Source organism: Branchiostoma floridae, chromosome 4 (assembly GCF_000003815.2).
Source record: "Branchiostoma floridae strain S238N-H82 chromosome 4, Bfl_VNyyK, whole genome shotgun sequence".
Lineage (NCBI taxonomy): Eukaryota > Metazoa > Chordata > Leptocardii > Amphioxiformes > Branchiostomatidae > Branchiostoma > Branchiostoma floridae.
In genome coordinates, this window is record NC_049982.1 from 21,833,717 (window position 1) to 21,852,607 (window position 18,891).

At 40.1% G+C, this 18,891-nt stretch overlaps 3 protein-coding genes across 5 annotated transcripts in view; 2 read left to right on the forward strand and 1 right to left on the reverse strand.

The window, feature by feature from the left end:
* Positions 1-452: 452 nt before the first annotated feature.
* On the forward strand, positions 453-7,924 carry LOC118414127. Of its 3 annotated transcripts, none has more exons than XM_035817930.1 (11): positions 453-599; positions 2,858-3,016; positions 3,398-3,656; positions 3,996-4,108; positions 4,390-4,474; positions 4,594-4,713; positions 5,202-5,304; positions 5,533-5,628; positions 6,058-6,200; positions 6,399-6,612; positions 7,754-7,924. In XM_035817930.1, exons 2-11 carry the CDS (start codon positions 2,880-2,882, stop codon positions 7,864-7,866), a joined length of 1,383 nt encoding a protein of 460 aa, XP_035673823.1. In that variant the 5' UTR covers positions 453-599; positions 2,858-2,879; the 3' UTR covers positions 7,867-7,924. The 3 variants fall into 3 exon arrangements, 2 of the variants coding, with proteins under 2 accessions (XP_035673823.1, XP_035673822.1); XR_004830911.1 differs by lacking the exons at positions 453-599; positions 7,754-7,924 and adding exons at positions 1,885-2,143; positions 7,348-7,510 and having other exon boundaries at positions 6,399-6,767; XM_035817929.1 differs by lacking the exon at positions 453-599 and adding an exon at positions 1,887-2,143.
* A 51-nt stretch (positions 7,925-7,975) lies between these two features.
* LOC118414128 (RNA-binding region-containing protein 3-like) lies at positions 7,976-14,315 on the reverse strand. The gene is made up of 14 exons (XM_035817931.1): positions 14,140-14,315; positions 13,243-13,398; positions 12,876-12,923; positions 12,554-12,658; positions 12,262-12,389; positions 11,866-11,977; positions 11,413-11,481; positions 10,982-11,079; positions 10,204-10,433; positions 9,759-9,935; positions 9,480-9,574; positions 8,899-8,957; positions 8,669-8,801; positions 7,976-8,258 (listed from the first exon to the last, which is right to left on the reverse strand). Exons 2-14 carry the CDS (start codon positions 13,381-13,383, stop codon positions 8,178-8,180), a joined length of 1,476 nt encoding a protein of 491 aa, XP_035673824.1. The 5' UTR covers positions 13,384-13,398; positions 14,140-14,315; the 3' UTR covers positions 7,976-8,177.
* Positions 14,316-14,664: 349 nt separating this feature from the next.
* The window catches only part of LOC118413359 (SH3 and PX domain-containing protein 2B-like), a 29,331-nt gene continuing 25,104 nt past the window's right edge, over positions 14,665-18,891 (forward strand). Inside the window, 2 exon segments of the mRNA XM_035816706.1 lie at positions 14,665-14,860; positions 16,101-16,181. Of these exon segments, the coding sequence (XP_035672599.1) occupies positions 14,789-14,860; positions 16,101-16,181 (153 nt within the window). The 5' untranslated portion in view covers positions 14,665-14,788.

The following is an 18,891-nucleotide window of genomic DNA, read 5'->3' on the forward strand; positions in this document are numbered from 1 at the left end:
ACGGGCAGACCTCCAAAGACCTTACAACTTGTGAGGAATGTAGTGCATTGTTTCTAACTATACTGCCTGCATGGCTTGCATTCATATGTAACGTTAACATTAAACCTTAAGGCACAAAAGGTCCTAATGCTAATCCTGACATATAGTAATCCCAAAGTAGTCCGGAAAACCATCGTTAAGTTCCGTAAATGTATTGTGATATCGCAGTACATTGTAATATCAAATATGCTTCACAACAGTCCACACAGTTATTTGAACTAGACTGATCTATCATGATCTATTTTCGTCATACTTTTTATTTTGCACACTTTAGCTTATTTTTCTTCTGTCTAACCCATGATCATTTCATCTATGTATATATCTTACTATATCTTGTAGTTCCCTTGTTTATTAAACCCAGTGGATCTCACTTCCCCCTTTCGACGGGCCCTGCCTTATCCACTGAAAAGGTTTACAATGGAAGTCGCCGGTCAACTTTCAGTCACATGGCCATGAGCGGAAGTGCGCAGTTCACGTCCCTTCAATATAAAAGATCAGAGAGAACTACTGTAATTCAGCAGAGACAAAGAAGCGACGAGACCCGTTGGTTGCTTTCACAGGTAGGAAAGAATGCTCTTTTATTGATGTTACTTTCAATGACGCTTTAGAGAGACCTTTACGTGTGAATCGAAGTGAATGAGTGTCTGTCTCATAGTAGTGGTGCACCGGTGATGGTCTCGATCTTAAAGGAATTTTATGGGGGCGTATTGCACCGGGAGTAGATGTCTTAAGAGAAACTTGTAAGGGCAACTCAGCATCAGAGCAGTTCTTAATAGACTGCCATGTACGATATTTGTGTCGTGATTCCCCTGGTGTATTTTTCAAGCGTCTTGTTTCTTGGTACTACTGTAAAGCTTGTCACAGACTGCCGTACGGCATTATGCAATCTAACTAAACCTAATCGTTAGAAGCATCGCAGAAATTTCACGGAAAAAGTATGTCGGCACGAGCAATCGAAACATTCTCGACCGCGCAGACGGGAGAATTTGTAAAGGTAGAAGCTTTGAAAATTGCAGTTATTCTTCAAACAACAAGACTCCCGTTGGCACCTTCATGTACTTCACCAGCTTTGATTTACAAAAGTGTGTTTTGGTACAGCTTCAAATCTTTCGCATAGTAATGTACCATTTTTATTTTACGAGCAAAGGACGCCAGAAGTTAACCATATGTAATTGTTGTGACAAGGTTAACGTTTGTGTGAGCCAAAAAACACGTCCCCATTCTTTCAGTTCCTTGCTATCACATGCGTAGAATACAGTGATGTCACCACGTGAAACTGTATTTCAGTTGGTAACGTTTCAGGGATAAAAGGTGTTTGTCGGCCTGAAATATGTGTAGCTCTACGCCAAAGGCATTTTGGGCTTTGCGTATATCTATGACTCTTAAAAGTCCCCGAAAAGCTTCCGACACTGCTGCATTTGTCATAAACATACTACAATATACACCTTGGCTATTAAAAACAGCAGCTGCTAGCGATTTTTCCATGCGAGCAATCTCCAAGCAGATGCTCAGGCTGGGCGGCAGTTTGTGACAAAAAGGGGCAGCTAAAAAACCGTAGCGATTTGACCTTGCCCGTATATGTGTTAAGAGATTAAACGGCGTGAGTTCTTCTCATGTAGATTTTGTACTTCGATAAGCGATAAGGCGAAAGGGGTTTGTACGTGTGGGATTTTGTCCGTCACTTGAGTTTGTTTGGGAAACAGAACACAAATTGGCACTTCCGCTTCGGACACAAAGATAAGAGAGGGTTAAAAAAGGTATTTCCCCGAAGTATGGTGCGTGGGTGTTTTGCGGGGATTGGTTGTTCGTTACACAATCAGGTGTGCATGTTACCGCTTTTCGCAAAACTTTTTCCCAAGCGAGACACATTTCTGAGTATTTGGCGTTCAAGTAGAAAAATATGAGTCATGGGAAATCTTTTGTGTTCTTGATCTAAAGTTGAAGTTTTAAGTGCTACAACACACAACCACCTGTCGACATTGCCATATAAAAGGTACAGGTGTAGACTCTAGTTCACTAGGACCAAGATGAAACTTCCGTCGTACTTAGCGTGGTTTGGGGCGAATCGGCAAAAAATGAATGGACGAACACGGGTTAGTCAAAGGTTAGTCGCTAATTCTCGTGATTTCACATAGATACATTATATAGAATCTATGTTGGGTGACTAGCCCTACATATAACAGGTATTCAATTTTAAAAAAAATGCGTTCATAAAGGATAGACATCTAGGTAAACGATAAGATAAAACAAATCAACCTCTTCAATTGGACTTTTCAAGTGGCATCCACCACTCTTCTACAGCATTTAATACTTGGATGAACTGACTGCAAGCCAGGATATCATGTGCAAGTAGCGGCCTTTCGTATGTTTTCATATCAATCAATATGTAACGTTGCACGCTTGCACGGCATGCGGTCAAAGAAAGACAACGTGGTGTTAGAACAGGACAATTAACGAAAGAGGAGGAAAAGACGAAAAGAGAAAAAAGTTTGACTTCGTTTTCAGCTGGCTGTAGGAAAAAAGAACCTACATCTCGTCATAGAGCCTGCATATGCATCGTCACTGTAAGACGTAAACGAAACAAGGAAACGGCTGACGGGAAGTGACTAATACTGATCCATGGCACCAAGGCGGCTAAGGTTAAGAAAGTTGCGGAGGCGGGGGGACTTCCCAGACATTTGTCGACCTGCCAATGATCAAAGTTCACCTCCTTATCGCCAGAGAGTTAGGTACGACCAGTGTATGTATAACACGTAATGTTCTAAAAATATCCACCGCAGTGTGCTCACTATTGCATCCATTTCCTTTCCTGCTTCAGATCTGCAGAGAAAGCAAGGAAGATGGCGATCCCACGTGCTGTTATGGAGAGATTCCTCGCTTCTAATTTCGAGGGCGATTACAAACCGGTTCCGCTCAACCACCAGGGCAAGTACCAGCTGCTCACGGTCATGGCGGAGGACAGATGCGTGCTGAGAAGGTCAGAATCATCAATCATCTCTCAAACAAGAAATCAAAGACTTCATAGATAATACTTCCGTGAAATATTTAGTTTTGTGACTTACTTCTATTGTTTATTGCAAATTTTCGCTGATTCTGTCAATATGTGCTTTTTTTCACTGGCTCATATATAAGGACACAGACGGGCATATAGCAGGAATGTACATGTGATGAAGACTAGACAGAAAATCAGATAAGTTTCTATATATATAGTCTGGGATCTTTGAGAGCGACATAAAGACGCACCAAACGTTTTACGTAGATAAGTAAGGTTTCGAACCTTTTGGTTTCTTGAAGTTAAAATTATTTTATCATTCACTCCTAGATACAATTTCATTACCATGCAAACCCTTTTTAACAGGTGGAGAAAAACGCCCAAACTGCGTCCAGTCGGCGTCTTGGAGAACTATTTCGTCAGCGCAGTGTTTAACGACAAGCTGAAGGAGGTTATCCACGAGCAGAGAGGCTACCACGGACAGGGAGAGCATGTGGGGACGAACCGTATTGCCGGGGGAGTAGAGGTAGACTCGGTCGTGGACCGAGTCAGCGTCAGCGCGAGCAGCTTTAGCCAGGCAGAAGCAGACGAACCAGACGGAGCCGGGGCGGGAGTTCATAAGGAGGTAATGTGGAGTTGATCGGAAAGTGTGGTATGTTACATTTCTGGAGTTACGTAATCTGTAATCTCTAAGCAGATGTTGGGGGGCTAAATCGTAATCCTTGGATACCTGCTGGGATCATCATCATCAACTTGACCATGTCTGGCGTCCGATCAACTTGGAAAACAGAAATTACTAGTATCTATGCACTGAGACATTCAATGACCCTACAAATGTATTGATGGACAGAGATAAAATGCATCTTAAAGTTTATACATTGAAAAATAAATACTTATTGAAGATAGATAAGAATGACAACAATAATAATGTTGCTTATCATTGATGGTTTCTTTGCGTCTGTAGGTAGTGATCCCTCCCATGAAACTTGGTCGCGTGTGGCAGACGTGGATTGAGGAGGAGGACCTAGCGGACAGCATCAGGAACGTCAGGACCTCACTCACAGACAAGGACAAAAGGTGGGATTGTCAAATGTTCAATGCATCTTTTGCCACATAATCATTGGAATAAGGCCACGTTTTTGATTATATGGATGGCATCTTCTGAGAACCCCAAAACTGATGCGAGCATGGGAATTAAAAAAAAGTTTGGCCTAAAAAATGTTGCCTTCATTATAAAATCAAATCTACTCTCTTTATCTACTACCAAGTCACAACTTTTCCCACATGCTTATTTAGTCTATGGTAGAACAACAGGAAATGATCAATGGACAAACTTTTTTCCTTATTTCTTTCTACAGGCTCTACCTGATCAACGACCTGTTCCACAGCCAGTGTTTCAAACTTCTGGACCAATTTGAAACTTCCATGGGCATAAACGGGAACGTAAGTCACAGTCTATCTTTAAAAATCAACATTAGAATTTTTTTTTTTCATTTCACATCAAAATTATTTTAGTTTCACATAAAACTTTTGATAAACTTTTGGCAATTACTTTCCCAAAGGTTTCTGGCTTTGCAAAGCTCTTCAGTGCTTCAGCTAAGGCTTCGAGGGAAAGCACGTCTGCAACCATCCTGGAGCGAAAACACGAGGCACCCATTGCCTTTGGCTGTGTACGAGTAAAGGTAAGAAAATATTATCATCCCAATAAATATCTGACATGTACATTTAATCTTGGGCAACTCCTCAAGATTGAAACAGTTCTAGATGTGATATCAACCTGGATTCTTTATCGCTGTGAACATCAGTCCAATAGGAGCTCATGATTCTCTGTCACCATGGTAACCAATCATCACAACCTCTGACATTTGACCATACATGAATCATGTTGATCCAAGTTAGTTCATATGCATAAATTAGGAGGATTACAATGTTTCCAATTCTTTGAGTGCTGAAAGGCCACCGAACTTCTAGAGGTCTGACCAGCGTAAGGGCTCCTAGGAGCATGATTTATTCAGGCTATTTCATTGTGTGGTGATTGATGATGTTACAAATGAACTTTGTGAATGCACGAGTGTCATGCAAATTGCACATTTTACAACATGTTTCATTGTATGCCCAAGGAGGTTATATTCACATCTGATATAACCTCCTTGGTATGCCTAATATCTAGGTCCAAGAAGATGGAACCCTGATGGTGGTCAGGACAAACTCAGTGTCCGGAATTGTGGACCCTACCCGAGGACCCTTACTGCGGCCACGAGGAGTGGACAAAGGTAAGACAGCAAAAAAAAAGGTGGCTTGTGGGCTCATATGCCAGGGATGTCGCTTGTTTTACATACATGCTGTGGGTCTGGCATGAAATAATGAACAGGAGTGGTTACAATAACATATCAAAACTTTTTAAAGGAGACAAGAAGAAAAAGTATTGGTTGAAGGGAGTCTTTTGAAAATGCCAACCTACTTTTAAGGAAACATCCTAACATTTAGTCTTTGTCACATAGGATTGGTGCATCACATAGAGCTGGGGAGGCTGGGCAGTGAATCCCCATCTCCTCCTGCAAGTGATGAAGAAGAGACAAGCCCAGACTGCCCACAAGGTACGGTATATATTGAAATGTTTGGGCTAGTCTTATTTTTGCAGTTTTCAGTGAACTCTCGGAAATCATGACACTGTGAATATATGTTTCCATTCTATTACTACTGTACTACAGCAACGTTAAACTCCAAAAACCTCCTTTCCTGTCCTACCTCATAAATGAATGAATTTACAGTATTTCTTCATACAACCAAAACAATGCTTGCTTGCTTGATACTTGTGTATTGTACATGTACCTTGAATTTGCTCTGTAAGAACCGACCCCCAGGCATTTATTTGTGGGAAGAACCACTGAAAGAATTTTCAACTGAATGAATGTGGCTAATATCTTGATAATGAGTGCAGACAGTCTATGTTTTAGATTGCTTACTTATCAGAGTCTTTCCATAGGCCCTTCAAGTATTACATTATGTTGCATGTATTTCCACAGGATTTGTGCGCAGGAAGGACGTGAAGTCCCTGGGGACCAGGGAGGACCCCACCCTGCTGGAAACCTTCAGTAGACTCCAGGCCCTGGCACCTGTTCTGCTGGAGGCACAGACACCTGAAGATCTCGTGCCCCTTGTGGAAATTGTAAGTACTGCAGGTCACTATAAAATAATCAATACAATGCAACACACATGACTATAGCAGGAGAAAACTACCTGTTTTGTACAGCTGTACAACAAAATAAGCTGTTTTGTACTTAAATTCTTCATGACGCATCATTCACGTTATCTATGAATCATTCAAATTCTAAATTTTCTTATCTGCCATGATTTTTTTTTGCAGCTGGACATTGCGCACTCGGGAGAGATTCCGTCCATGGAACTGGACGCTGTTCTGTCGGGAAACCAGCGCCTGTTGCTGGCGGAGTGCGGCATCAGGGTGGCGGACAGGGAGGGTAAAGTCTGCGCCCTGTACATCACAACAAGCAGCGAGCCAGATTTCCCAAAGGCCGTGGCTAAGATTGAACAGTATGGAGAACTCCTGGAGGATATCGTAGGTCAGTTATCAGCCTGTTGTCTCATACACGTTGTAGTTAATGATACAAATTTGGTGGGTTGACGAGTCCACACCAGTGGTAGGTAAAACAAATGTAACTCTGATCATGACCAGGAGTGAAAGCTGGGGTAGTTTCTCCATGTCTTATACATCTAATACAAGGGGCGTGCAATAAGTAATGGTCCTGACCCACTTCCAGTTGTCTGATCTAAATGAAATTTTGTATGTGTAATAATTCATATCTCTATGGGTTATGTTGCAAAAGACAGCTCTGAACTAATTGTGGTTTCTGATTTACTGGTGTTTGAACTTAGTCAGGTGTGAAATGGACCAGGTGTGAAATGGAACCAGTTGAGTGTCGCGCAGTGATCCGGTTTTTGTATTTGAAAGGACGCACACCAAAGAAGACTTTTGATGAAATAAATGAAACTTATGGTGATGATGCCCCATCATATGACCTTGTAAAACGCTGGCATCCTGAATTCAAACGTGGCTGGAAGTCTGTGGAAACAGCTCCCAGACCTGGTCGTCCCTCTTGTGCCATTGATGAGGCATCAGTTGGAGGACCAACCTGGGGTGTCCTACAAAATCGGTGTCCAGAGCTGCATCAAACGATGGGAGAAATGCATAACTCTGGGTGATTCCTATGAAGAGAAAGACTAATAACTGTGCCAAGTTTCATTAATCTCCTGCTATGGGAAATGGGTCAGGACCATTACTAATTGCATGCCCCTCGTATATACCAGTAGTTTCTATTTTGGGGAGTTGATCTAAAGTAAAGAAACTCATATATTATATTTACACATCAATAACTACCAAATTCTCATGGTCTCAATTAGACCACTGGTAAACAAAAGTCTTAAGAAACCTTACTGTGATATGATATTGGGGCCTGCATGCACGCTTTTACATACAGTGTAAATAGTCAGCTGAAATGCCAAGCTTGACAGTTTAAATCCAACGTTTCTGTCATAATTAGTGCCTGAATTTAGCATAAAGCAAAGCCAGACTGCCAATATTATTGTAATACACAGCCTTGCTGAATTTCATGTAGAGCATTGATGCTATCTCCCATGCATGCCCCATGTAACACTTAGGCTAGTATACAAACGTTTGACTACTGTTCACTTTGGATGTTACAGAAGAGGGAGAAAAAGTCTTGCCGATTCTCAAAGACGTCTTGAAGGGAATGGAGATACAGCAGCTGGCTGAAGGAGTCGACAGCATGGATGTACATCATTCTACAACTCAGTAGAGACTTAGATCCCTTCTGATAAGAATACAAGTTACTTACTTATAATGTATATATAGAGAGACTTTCACTCGGAGGCTTCCATGTACGTAGTAACACTACTCATACACGGTTGAAAGTTTGCAAGAAGATTTAATTAATTAATCTGCCCTGATATATTGCGGAGAAAAGAAAAATGCAAATGAATTTAAGATATGTTTTATGCAGTAATGAGAGGTATAATTTTTTACGTAAAAAATATTGCAGTGAAGTATACAGTTCATTGTACATAGAGATTTTGCTTCTACTAAGTACTGTAAAAGACAAATTGTACATCAGCTCTTCTTTCCAATCTTGCCCTTGCCATGGTCCTTGCTGTCTGCTTTCTCCTTTGGTTTTGCTGACCTTGCAAATTGCTGGTAAAGAGGTTAAGGAAAATGTATTGACCTATTCCGAAGTATTCATTAGCATACAAGCATACACATACGGTAAGTAGGAGCTTTCTCTCACTCACACATGCAATGCTAATAAATAAACAAACTGTCAAAGAAGACCACCCAAGGGACCAATATAATCTGGCACATGTGGACAGGTGGTCACTATAGACAGGATTGTTTCAATGGGAAAATTATGTAAGGAACTGCCAAGTAGTCACGTCGCCAAGTATTCCTCATGTAGAGGTGGTCACCTGTACAGGTTTCAATGTAGTGGTTTTTGCCCTTTCCCTGAAACCTAAAACAGCTAAGAATTCATCCACTCCAATAAAATAGACTATTCTAGAGAAAAGAAAACTTTACCACAGTGAACAACAAACCAGAAAGGATACCACAACAAGGGGTTTGCCGTTCAACTCAAACCCGTTGGTGTCTCGGACTGCTTTCTGCGCCACCTTCTCAGACGGAAGGCCGATGAACGCCTGGCCCTTCATCCGACCTTCTTTCATTAACCTGATGTCAAACCTGCAAAACCAATGACAGCAAGATGTTTATTATGTGCAATGTCCAACAATATATAGATAAAAATCAGAAATAGAATGGAGACAAATATATTACTTACATTTCCTTTTCAATGTCATCGTCAAAGTTGACATATCTGCCATAGATGAATCTCAAGTCCTACAAAGTAAAATAAACTCTGTCAGAGTTGTATATAAATGCAATAAAGTTTATGTATATATATATAAGGAGAGGCTGGATAGAAAAAAGGGTAGATCAACCACATCAGCAACTTTCATTTGAATGATAGATTACACATGTACTCTTACTAGCTGGCATGAACGTCTAGCTTGCATAACTAGAGTTAGGAGACCTCATACCTCCATGAAATATATAGAGGTTTTAGAAATTTCTTCTTTTATCTTGTCTCACTGATTATGCAAATGATCTCTCAGACCTCCAAAATAAACTATGGTGTATGTCACATTGTGTAAAAGTCTGTTCCTTTAGCAGAATCCCACTTCACAAAAGTTATTCTGCCAGACACACAAGCACTAACCTACACACAGGATCCATGTCAGAGTGAAAACTATACTCCATTGTTTATACAAGTGTAAATGCTCCATAACTACCTTATGGTGTGACTTTGTGGAACTCTAGTTTAAATAAACCTTTGTCATGCTGTAATTTGACTTTACCAACCTTTTCCTCTGTTTGTTTAGCAACGTTCTTGATGTAGAGACGACAGTTGGGTTCTCCTGCCGAATAGTTCTTAAAGACAGAGAGCTTCCTTATATCTGTGTAGAAAAAAACAACAACTGCAATTAACAACTTTGTATGTATGATGAAAATTAAACAAAACTGCTAATTCATGATGTAATCCTATTTTTTTTCATGGTAAATTGTGCTTCGTAGTAAACTTGTAGTAAATGCAAATGATTTTTGTTGCACTTTCTTTACAATCTGCTAGAGGGCGCCTACCATCATGAGAGAGTCTGCCCCTTCTCAGCTCCCTGCTGGAGATGAAATCTGTGCTCTCATCCTCCGGCTCCTCCTCCTCTTCTGTCTCCATGACAACGGGCGGGGGCTCAAACTTGCCAAAACCAGACATTTCTGAAGTATCCTGATCAGCTTCTCCTGCTACTCTTTCTTCATCATCTGCCACAAGAATCATAATTCATACATTAATACTTGAATGTGTATACACATGAATAATGAAAACCACCACTTTGGTAAATGTGCCACAATTTCCATCATTTCAAATCATCACTGTACCTAGGGATCTCTTATTTGCTCCTTACGATAGAGACAAAAAAATGTACATATAAATACTACCAGAGGGTAGCAAACGAATATAACATCGCTACATAACTAGCCTTCACAAACACGAAATGTCTACATTATACATATGGTTGTGAGTGAGTACCTTCTTCAACCTGTCTCTCAGCCTCGATTGCTGAGGGTAGGTTCAGCTCAATCTTCTTCACCCCCACCCCCTCAGGCTGCTCAAACACCTCCCCTGGGGCAGGGGCAGGTTGGGTGGAGGGGCGGGGCTGCACCAGGGGTGGGAGAGCCTGTAGTCTGGGTCTCTTGTGAGGTCTCCTCTTCTTTGCGGCAGGCCTTTTCACACCCTTTCCTTGTGCTTGGCCGGGGATCCTGGAGTAGGAATTGTGAATGTTAGTTTGCACTTTTTGTTAAGATTCCATTGTCACTTTACATCTCATTTATGCTCTTGAAATCCGGGTTGATACAACTTTCCATAAAGTTGCAAACATCTAGTTGAACAAACAAACAAAAGATAATGGGATAAATAGAAAATAGAATACTCTACTTCATTCTTGAAATAAGTTTCAATCTCAAAAAAAGTGTGTTCAGGTCTCAAGAATACATGGACACACTTCATTCTTGGCTCTTACACACACATCGCTTGTGTCAATATACAAACTGAGACACATTGGCAGAAAGTTTCAAAAAAGGTATGCAATACAGCTTCAATCTTTTATAAATTCATATGTGGGGATTACATTTTGCAGTAGGACTAGGAGTGCAATTGCCCAAATCTTTATCTCCATGGTGCATTTTGTAGTCTGGGAAGAAGCATTCCTGGGTTGTTGTCTGTTAGCACATTGTTAGGAAAAGAGGGACGGTGAAATATAACCAAAGAAGGCTGGTTCTGAGGCTGATCATGACTCAGCATCACTCACCCTGTCTGTGTTTCCTCATCGCTCTCCAGCTCAGACTCACTCTCGCTCATCTCCTCCTCAGCCAGGTTATCATCTCCCACATACTCCATCTCTGTGGCCTGTGGGGAACAGGGACCGCTCATGGCTCAACATACCGTGTAAAGGCCTAGTGGATAGAGCACTTGCCTTGTTTTTGAAAGGCCTGGTTAGGGATTCAAACACTGCTGGGCCATATGGAAGCCTTCAAAAATTAACTATTGGCTTAATAGAGGTGCAGATGATCATACAACTATATCAGATAGGAGTTCCATTCAACACTAAAATTAACAAGTTTACTTTTGATTTCCTAATTTAGTAAAGCTGACATATTCCAAAATTTATTTATAAACATGTCTGATTTCATACAATGCATGAAATCTATAACCTAAAACTGCATAATTAACATAACTTACCAGCGGTGGATGTTGAGTAAGAGGTCCAAAAGGGGCAGGTAGGTTCATCTTATTCATCAAATGTAGAACCTGGACAGGAATGAAATGAAGAAGAAATATTTCATAGCTACTTATCAACCTTTTATCTATCATTCTATCTATTATTTACTATAGAGGTATTGATTTCAGCCAAGGGTTTTGTCCCTTACATTGTATGATCCTAGTACAATTGCAAACTGTGGATCTTCTTGGGTGAAAATGTTGTACAAATTTCAGCCGTCCTGTTTCAAAAAAGGCTGTTTTAGATGCTTTTCAGTGGTGGATTCAGTCTCAGTCTGTATGTAAATTCTGTGACATTAAGATTGTACCACAGCCAAATATGATAGCTCCCTAAGGAAAAAAATTTTGTTTGGTCTAGAATGTTGGAAAACAAGGCAGTTACGTTTGTGTGATGATGCTACAGTAGGCACTGACCTGGACATAGAGTTTGGGCACAGCAGCCAGGGTGTTGGCAATGTTGTTAAGGATGGAGGCTGTGGGAGGGGGGTACAGGTAATGCAGTCTGGGGTTCATCACATACTGCAGTCTGAAAAAAAAGAAAGACTGGAGGATATCTGACCAACCCTAACATAACCTTTCTTATTACATGTACAATCATACTTTCCCATTATTGCCGACCAACAAAAAAGAATTCCACTAATAAAATTAAGCAACCCGCATATCAAGTAAATTTGTCTTCCACTGCTTTAAAATAGGAAGTCTCATCTAACAAACTGCTTTGATGTCTATACATGTAGTTATCATTAGACATTATGTGTATTATCTTTTTGCCTTGGTCATCTTTAAATAATTTTCTATTCTTTTACTCACCCAAGAGAGGAAGCAATTGCTGTTTGGGGAAGTGTTCCTCTTTGGTTGCTTTCTGCTGGTTTCTTGTCATCTGTGCTATCTGCAGATTTCTTGTCTTTCTCTTCCTTGATTATTGTCTCTTCATTGTCCTACATTGTCCATCAACAACAATAAAGCATTTAAGTGATAAAAATTCACTGGTAAAGATAAACTAAGACATCACAGGATCACTCTGATTGGATAAAAGTTATGTGATCATCACCTAGCATTGATCTTATTGGATGACAGTCATGTGATCACCAACTTTACATACCTGATCTGATTGGACAACGGTCATGTGTTTCTTGTGCTGTTTCTTGGCAAACTCCACTACAAGTCTTCTGCCAAGTACTTCCAACTGGTGCAACCTTGTCAGAGCCTGGTGCAGAAATGGACAAAAGTGGTGTTTAGTATATTAGTCAAAGCTATTAGTATTATTTGATTTCAAACCAAGTCAATTATTTCAGAAGTTGGTATGCTGTTCTTGTTCTGTTTAACTGTTTCATAGTATGATAGTGTTTGAAAATGAAAACAGGAATGTTCCTGCTCAGTACAGCACAGACTTATTTGCACATATTGAGCTTCAAAACACAAACCTTTTCAGCTGTTTGGTGGCCAGTGAATGTTGCAAAGGCAGTGTGTTTCTGTAGAGAAATTGTAAGACACGATAAACCCCAAGAGACATTGTACTATGAATATCTGAACAGAAGATATCAATTTCTGAATTAAAGTATTATGAGGATTTGGAAGAATTTGAAACTTGACCGTCAGTCAATACTGTAAAACTTGAAATCTTTGGGGCAGTTTGTGGTGCCTCCCCACTGCAAAATCACGACACAGTGAGTATGTGTTTTTGTGCTAGCATCAGTATTGTTTCAACCTCAAACTTAAAACACTTTAAAAAATCTCCTTTCCTCTCCTTCTGTTAAATCAAAGAAATGTACAGCAGTTTTGTAAACTCACCATCCTGCCCTTGTCTGACATACACTTGACACTCTCAGCACCAAAGTGTTTCAGTAGATCCTCCCTGTCTGCAGGACTCAGCTCGGCAGGTAGGTGGCGCACTATTAGGGTGTTGGACGTTTCCTCATTATCCGGCCCCATGCTGACGATACCACACTAGAGAAAGAATATAGAATACCAATATTACACGTGTATCATATCCATATACTAAAATATTTGCCCTACATTGCTCTGGGCAGTCTGGCTTACCGTATTACTGTAAATGCATTTAATTTCGTGGTAGCCGGGAAAGGGACTTTTTGCGGCGGTTTTAATTTCGCGGTAACACCATAGACTGCATTCTAATACCATAATAGAAAAATTTTCGAGGTGGTTTTAAGTTTGCGGTGAAGTGGTCACCACGAAAACCGCGAACATTAATCCACTGCGAACACGTCTGCATTTATGTATGTAAAGAGTCTGCATGGTTATCACAACAAATACCTGCAATTGAATTTTAACATACTCTGAAAGAGTAATTATGTAAATATGTACACAGGATCAATCAAAACAAGGCAACAAAAACAAAAGACTAATAGAAGAAAACAAGCAATTTGGAGACTAGAAACCCTACCGCAAGGCCCTGAAGAGATATGAAAAAATGAAAGCTAGATGTCGCAAAGGGGAGGTTCAGAGACTATGTCATAGTATGTGCAACAAAATATGTGCTTGTAGTAAAGATGCAACCAAGGAGCTTTTATAAATCTTGATAACATGTGGGGAGGGGGGCATAATATTTGCTCCAACAAGATGACAAACAAGCGCCCGATCACTTCTCATCCTAATGACGCTGCTATATACTGCAAAAGGATTTGTTTTTTACACGTATGATACGACTGCAGGATGCAGATACAGTACCTCAATAGCGCATATGACGACGAAAATAGACGACAGACGATCAACTGGACATGGAGGCCGCCATTTTCCACCACTAGTTGGGTTTTTAGCGCCCCCTGTTGACTTTCATAAGCTTTGCACGCCCAAAAGTTTTATAGCCTGTAACTGTAACTGATAAAAGCTCCTTGGGAAGACTGGACTGATCACCAAATGATGCTCAGATAAGTCTGACATCTGGTTAATGATGTTGACATGAGTAAACGCCGCCCCAGGACGGCCTAACCTGTTCCATGTGTGATTCACAATCTGTTTATTTTATGAATGTCACATTGACTTCCGGTTTTCACAGTTTTCTCCGCCTACTAAAAGATATGACCGCATTGATACGTAAAATGATACAAATTTACGAAACGCATTCATCAGATTACGACAGAATCATAAATATTTTCATACTGATATAATTATTCTGTAATGAAAAGCTAAGTTTTAATACTATTTGGCCAAGAGAGGACGACAGATAATGTTTTTACAGACGTAAAGTTGTTTGGGAGCGCAGGCAAACCGGAAGTGTAATGTCATTTAGGCCGAGTCAAAACACAGACCAGATTTCTGCACACCGGAGCAGAGGGATCTATCAAATATCAGATGTTTTAGACAGGCCAGGGCCGCGATGCCGCACAGAACGATCTTAGAGGTGAAGGTGGTGGACGTGGAGAAGAGGAGGGTCCCCACCAAGCATTACGTGAGTCCCGCGTTTCCTTTTTCTAAGACATCTCAGTTATTCGGGAGTTGTGGATGTTTGACTATGGCAGCCGGCATGTTCCTGCTATGTTGACTTTGTGTAGTGCTGGGTCGTCTGGCTTCGGCTGTGGTTGTTACACGCGCCCTGCCCTTTTCCTATAGAACATCTCTCTACATGGATTATAAAGCAGATCTGCATTCTAATATCCCAGTTCTTAGCCAAATCAGCTTGTATTGTAGCTTACCAGGCAAACAGCAGAATTATGTATCAAAATGTGATCTATGTCGATCTGGCTTTATGAATTATTGATGCATTTTTTCCTGGACCCACTGATATCCTAGTACAAATTGATTATACAGTTTTCCTGCATTTATTTATCACAGGTTTCCTCACTTTGTTTGTAGGCATGAGTTACATAATTTTACTCAAACACTGCACACATAAAGCGAGAGAACATGCACAGCCAGTGGAATTTGTGTACACAGATGAAAACCTTCCGTGTCTGCCCTGTCCCAACCCTAGTCCATCCTCCCACAGACTTCCTCCTGTGGTTTCTGCATCCCTGCTAGCAGAACAGACGCCTGCTTTCATCTTGCCTAGTAATGTGGTGAAGAATTTTCCGTCTACAAAACTTGCTGTCTGCTTCTGTTATTCCTCAAACATCCATGTTTAGGATGATTCACTTCATGACATCCTGTTACAACTCATGATATGTCCAAAAAAGTACTTTTAAGTTTTTAAGAAGGTTGACGCTTGATTTTGATTTTATGGGGGCAATTATCATAAGTATTTGTTTTGAAATATTGTAGAATGGAATAACATTGTATCTTTTGGAATAGTTATGAATCTCCTTAAACTATGGTTGACTTAACTATGCTTTACAAATTAGAATTATTTCCAAACCTCTCCCCCAGAAAAAAATGAAATGAGCCATTTCAATATTTTTTTTCTCCCTCTTGGATTCTTTTTTCACAGTTTTATTGTAAACTTGGGTTCAAGGCTGCCTTGATGTCAACTGCCATTCAAGCTATTCCCCATGTCTGACTGACAAGGTTGAATGCTTACTTACACCCAGGGGTCCAGAATCAGAAATGTGGACATTTTCTGTGAGACCTTGTAAAAGCAGTGGCATTGAAGCTAAAGCAGCGTGTGGCCTTGCAAACCTTGCGCCGTTCGTGACCCGTTGCTGACTGCTGCTTTGCTGCGTGATGAATTGATTGGATGATTGCGTTGATTTCAGGTGTATGTAATCCACGTGTCCTGGGCCGACGGTTCCAACTCTGTTATCTATAGAAGATACAGCAAGTTCTTCGACTTTCAGGTGAGCAAAATATATTTTCAATCTTCTTAGATATAATATCCCTGACAGGGAAAACACTGGTGCGTATCTTTTATTTATTCTTCTGCCACTAGAACAATCAGAACATTAAACTGTGTCAGCAAATTAGTCAAAATGGTCCAAAAAAACAAGTAGACGTAGGTTTTCTTTTTTACTCGTACACTAATGATATAAAGTAGTATTATGTACAAGAAGCTTGACCAAAGGGTACAGGGAGAACATTCTGCATTTGGGCCTTTCTAGTTGTCTACAATATTGCCATTCTGTTCCAGCTCTTAGACATTATATCAAAGATCTCTGTCTCCATGTTATAACTAATTGGAATGGAAGACAAGCCTCTTCTTTGATAAGGGCTGCAACTTCTATTAGAAATCCTAGATTTTCATATTAGAATTTGCACTAAATTAAAGACATTACCGGTATCATAAGACTTCAGCTATAAAATATCCTCGACTGGTTGTAGTTTTAATTTGCTGTCACATATAACAAATAGAAGCAATCAATGAATTCTGATTCTGTCTGTCTTTTTTTGGCAAATAGTTTATTTTAATCAGTGTTGAAATGTTCCAACTTTATTTTGGGCTTTGTTGCAAATACAGCAGTGGCTTATCATTAGAGCCTATAGAGTATATAGACTGTCATCTTTCTTTAAAGTGCTTAAGGCCACTTGTATTGAGTAAACAAAAAGAAACTCAAAACATACAAGAATTTTTATCAGCAAACCCTGTCTATTAATAATACTCTACAGTATATGTAGTACATTTTGTATATCTAGAGTTACGATCTTTTCAACTTTACAACATCTCCCTGCTTGTAACAGTGATTACCCTCTTTCATGTAAGATTATACAGACATAAATGTAACACATGTGGAAGTCTTTGCCCTTGATTATTCCAGTCCTTTTGATCTTCCCTCCCGATACTGATCTAGCAGACACAACTAAGACCCAAAAGTGCTTTCTGATCTGATAAAGCCTTTAGCCAGTTCAGGAAAAGGAAAACAACTGCAAGTAATCAGATACCTCCAAGTTTACTTAGATCTTGACGTTATCAGTTTTCCTCTTAGCCCTTGATTGCCTAGTTATATGCGTGTACTCTAGACTTACATGTGCCCTTGTAAAAGGATTTTGTGTATATCTTTGCCATAAATTGGTTGTCCCTAAAATGGAGGTATGTTTTGAGTAGAAGTTTACACTGTAACAGTATCATCATGAGAGATTTGGTAGCACAAGCCTCTGGGTATGGAGAGAACAAAGAGAGTATTGAAGTCTAGGGATTATTTAGGCTTCCTCCAAAATAGGTAAAATGTTATTGTGAGGAAGAACTGGTGAAAGATGCTAAACATGAACTGTTCCGTGATTTGTTTGAAACCCTAGTATGCTCACTCAAGTGAACATTGTTGTGTATTGTATATATGTACATCCTCAGACTCAAGATCAGGTGTCTGTTCAACAAATAAAGGTAGATGTTTAGTCTCCTGAAAACCCTTAATTTTAGGAGATTTTTAAAGGCCATTTTAACTAACTGTACTTCTGAGTTGTAAAAGTGGCACTAAAACGTTTATTCAATCTTTTATGTCAAATGTTACTAGACATCAATGCTTTTAATTCAGGTTAATTTGCTAAGCTATTTGGGGTTCTGGAGGCTCACTTGTTAAGTTTTCCAAGCTGCTCTTTTCTATGCTCTTTCCTGGACACAGAAAAGGGTATGATTTAGTGTCTCCAATATCTGCTCAGAGAATAGTTAGATGTGACTTATGGCTGGAGCTGTAAAAGGCATCAGTACCTAATGATTTTTTGATCTGGTGACACACTTGCACAGACACTCCATGAAGCCACACTAAACACAAAGACCTGCCGGGCATCTATAGAAGATGAAAAGCCCCTAGAACAAGGACCACTCATGGAGGCAGACAAGAAACGTGGGGGCTCCTTACATGTGTTCAATTAGTCAGACACCACACACACTCCAGGATTCTACTCAAGTCCAGCAGGAATGAATTTCTGAACTTTCTCCACCAAGTGAACATCTTGTCATTCGTGATGCATGATACTTAATGATGAAAGGACTTTATGGCCATTTTCAGCCAAATCTGGGAAGTAAAGTTGTAAGTCCCAAATCTCCTGATGGAATAAACAGGTACTACAAAATGTTACTATAGATGTTGAATGTGTAAGGAATACTGTCTATACCAGTAACTGGCCTCTTGCTCCTCTGTGATAGGTTTCTGACTATACCAGCAACCATGCATTGTCTTGCAATTTTCAGAGCTCATCATAACTCGTACTCAGTTTAAACTAATATAATGGCAAATAAGTTCAAGAAAACTTCGGAAAACTTTTTCCAGAATGTAGGCAGTTGATCAACAGGACCATGTTCTGGATAAGATACTTTAATTGAGTAATTCTTAAATGACTACCAGTATGTAATTTCCATTCAGTTTTTTCAGTGTTTAGTCTCTGTCATTACCTACCTAGGTAACGGAAGGGCAACAGAAGCTACCGTGGTTAATCAATGGACATGAAGTCAAAGGAGAAACCCTCTCTTCTCTCAAACGTCTTGAACTTGAACCCTAGGGTGGCTGGGGACAGATCTGTAACAGGCCGGATTTATCTCCCTGTCTAACAGTCTATTCATCACCTCCTGGTTGTTTTGGGGATGAAGACTTTTGTGTAGACTACTGGGGTACCATG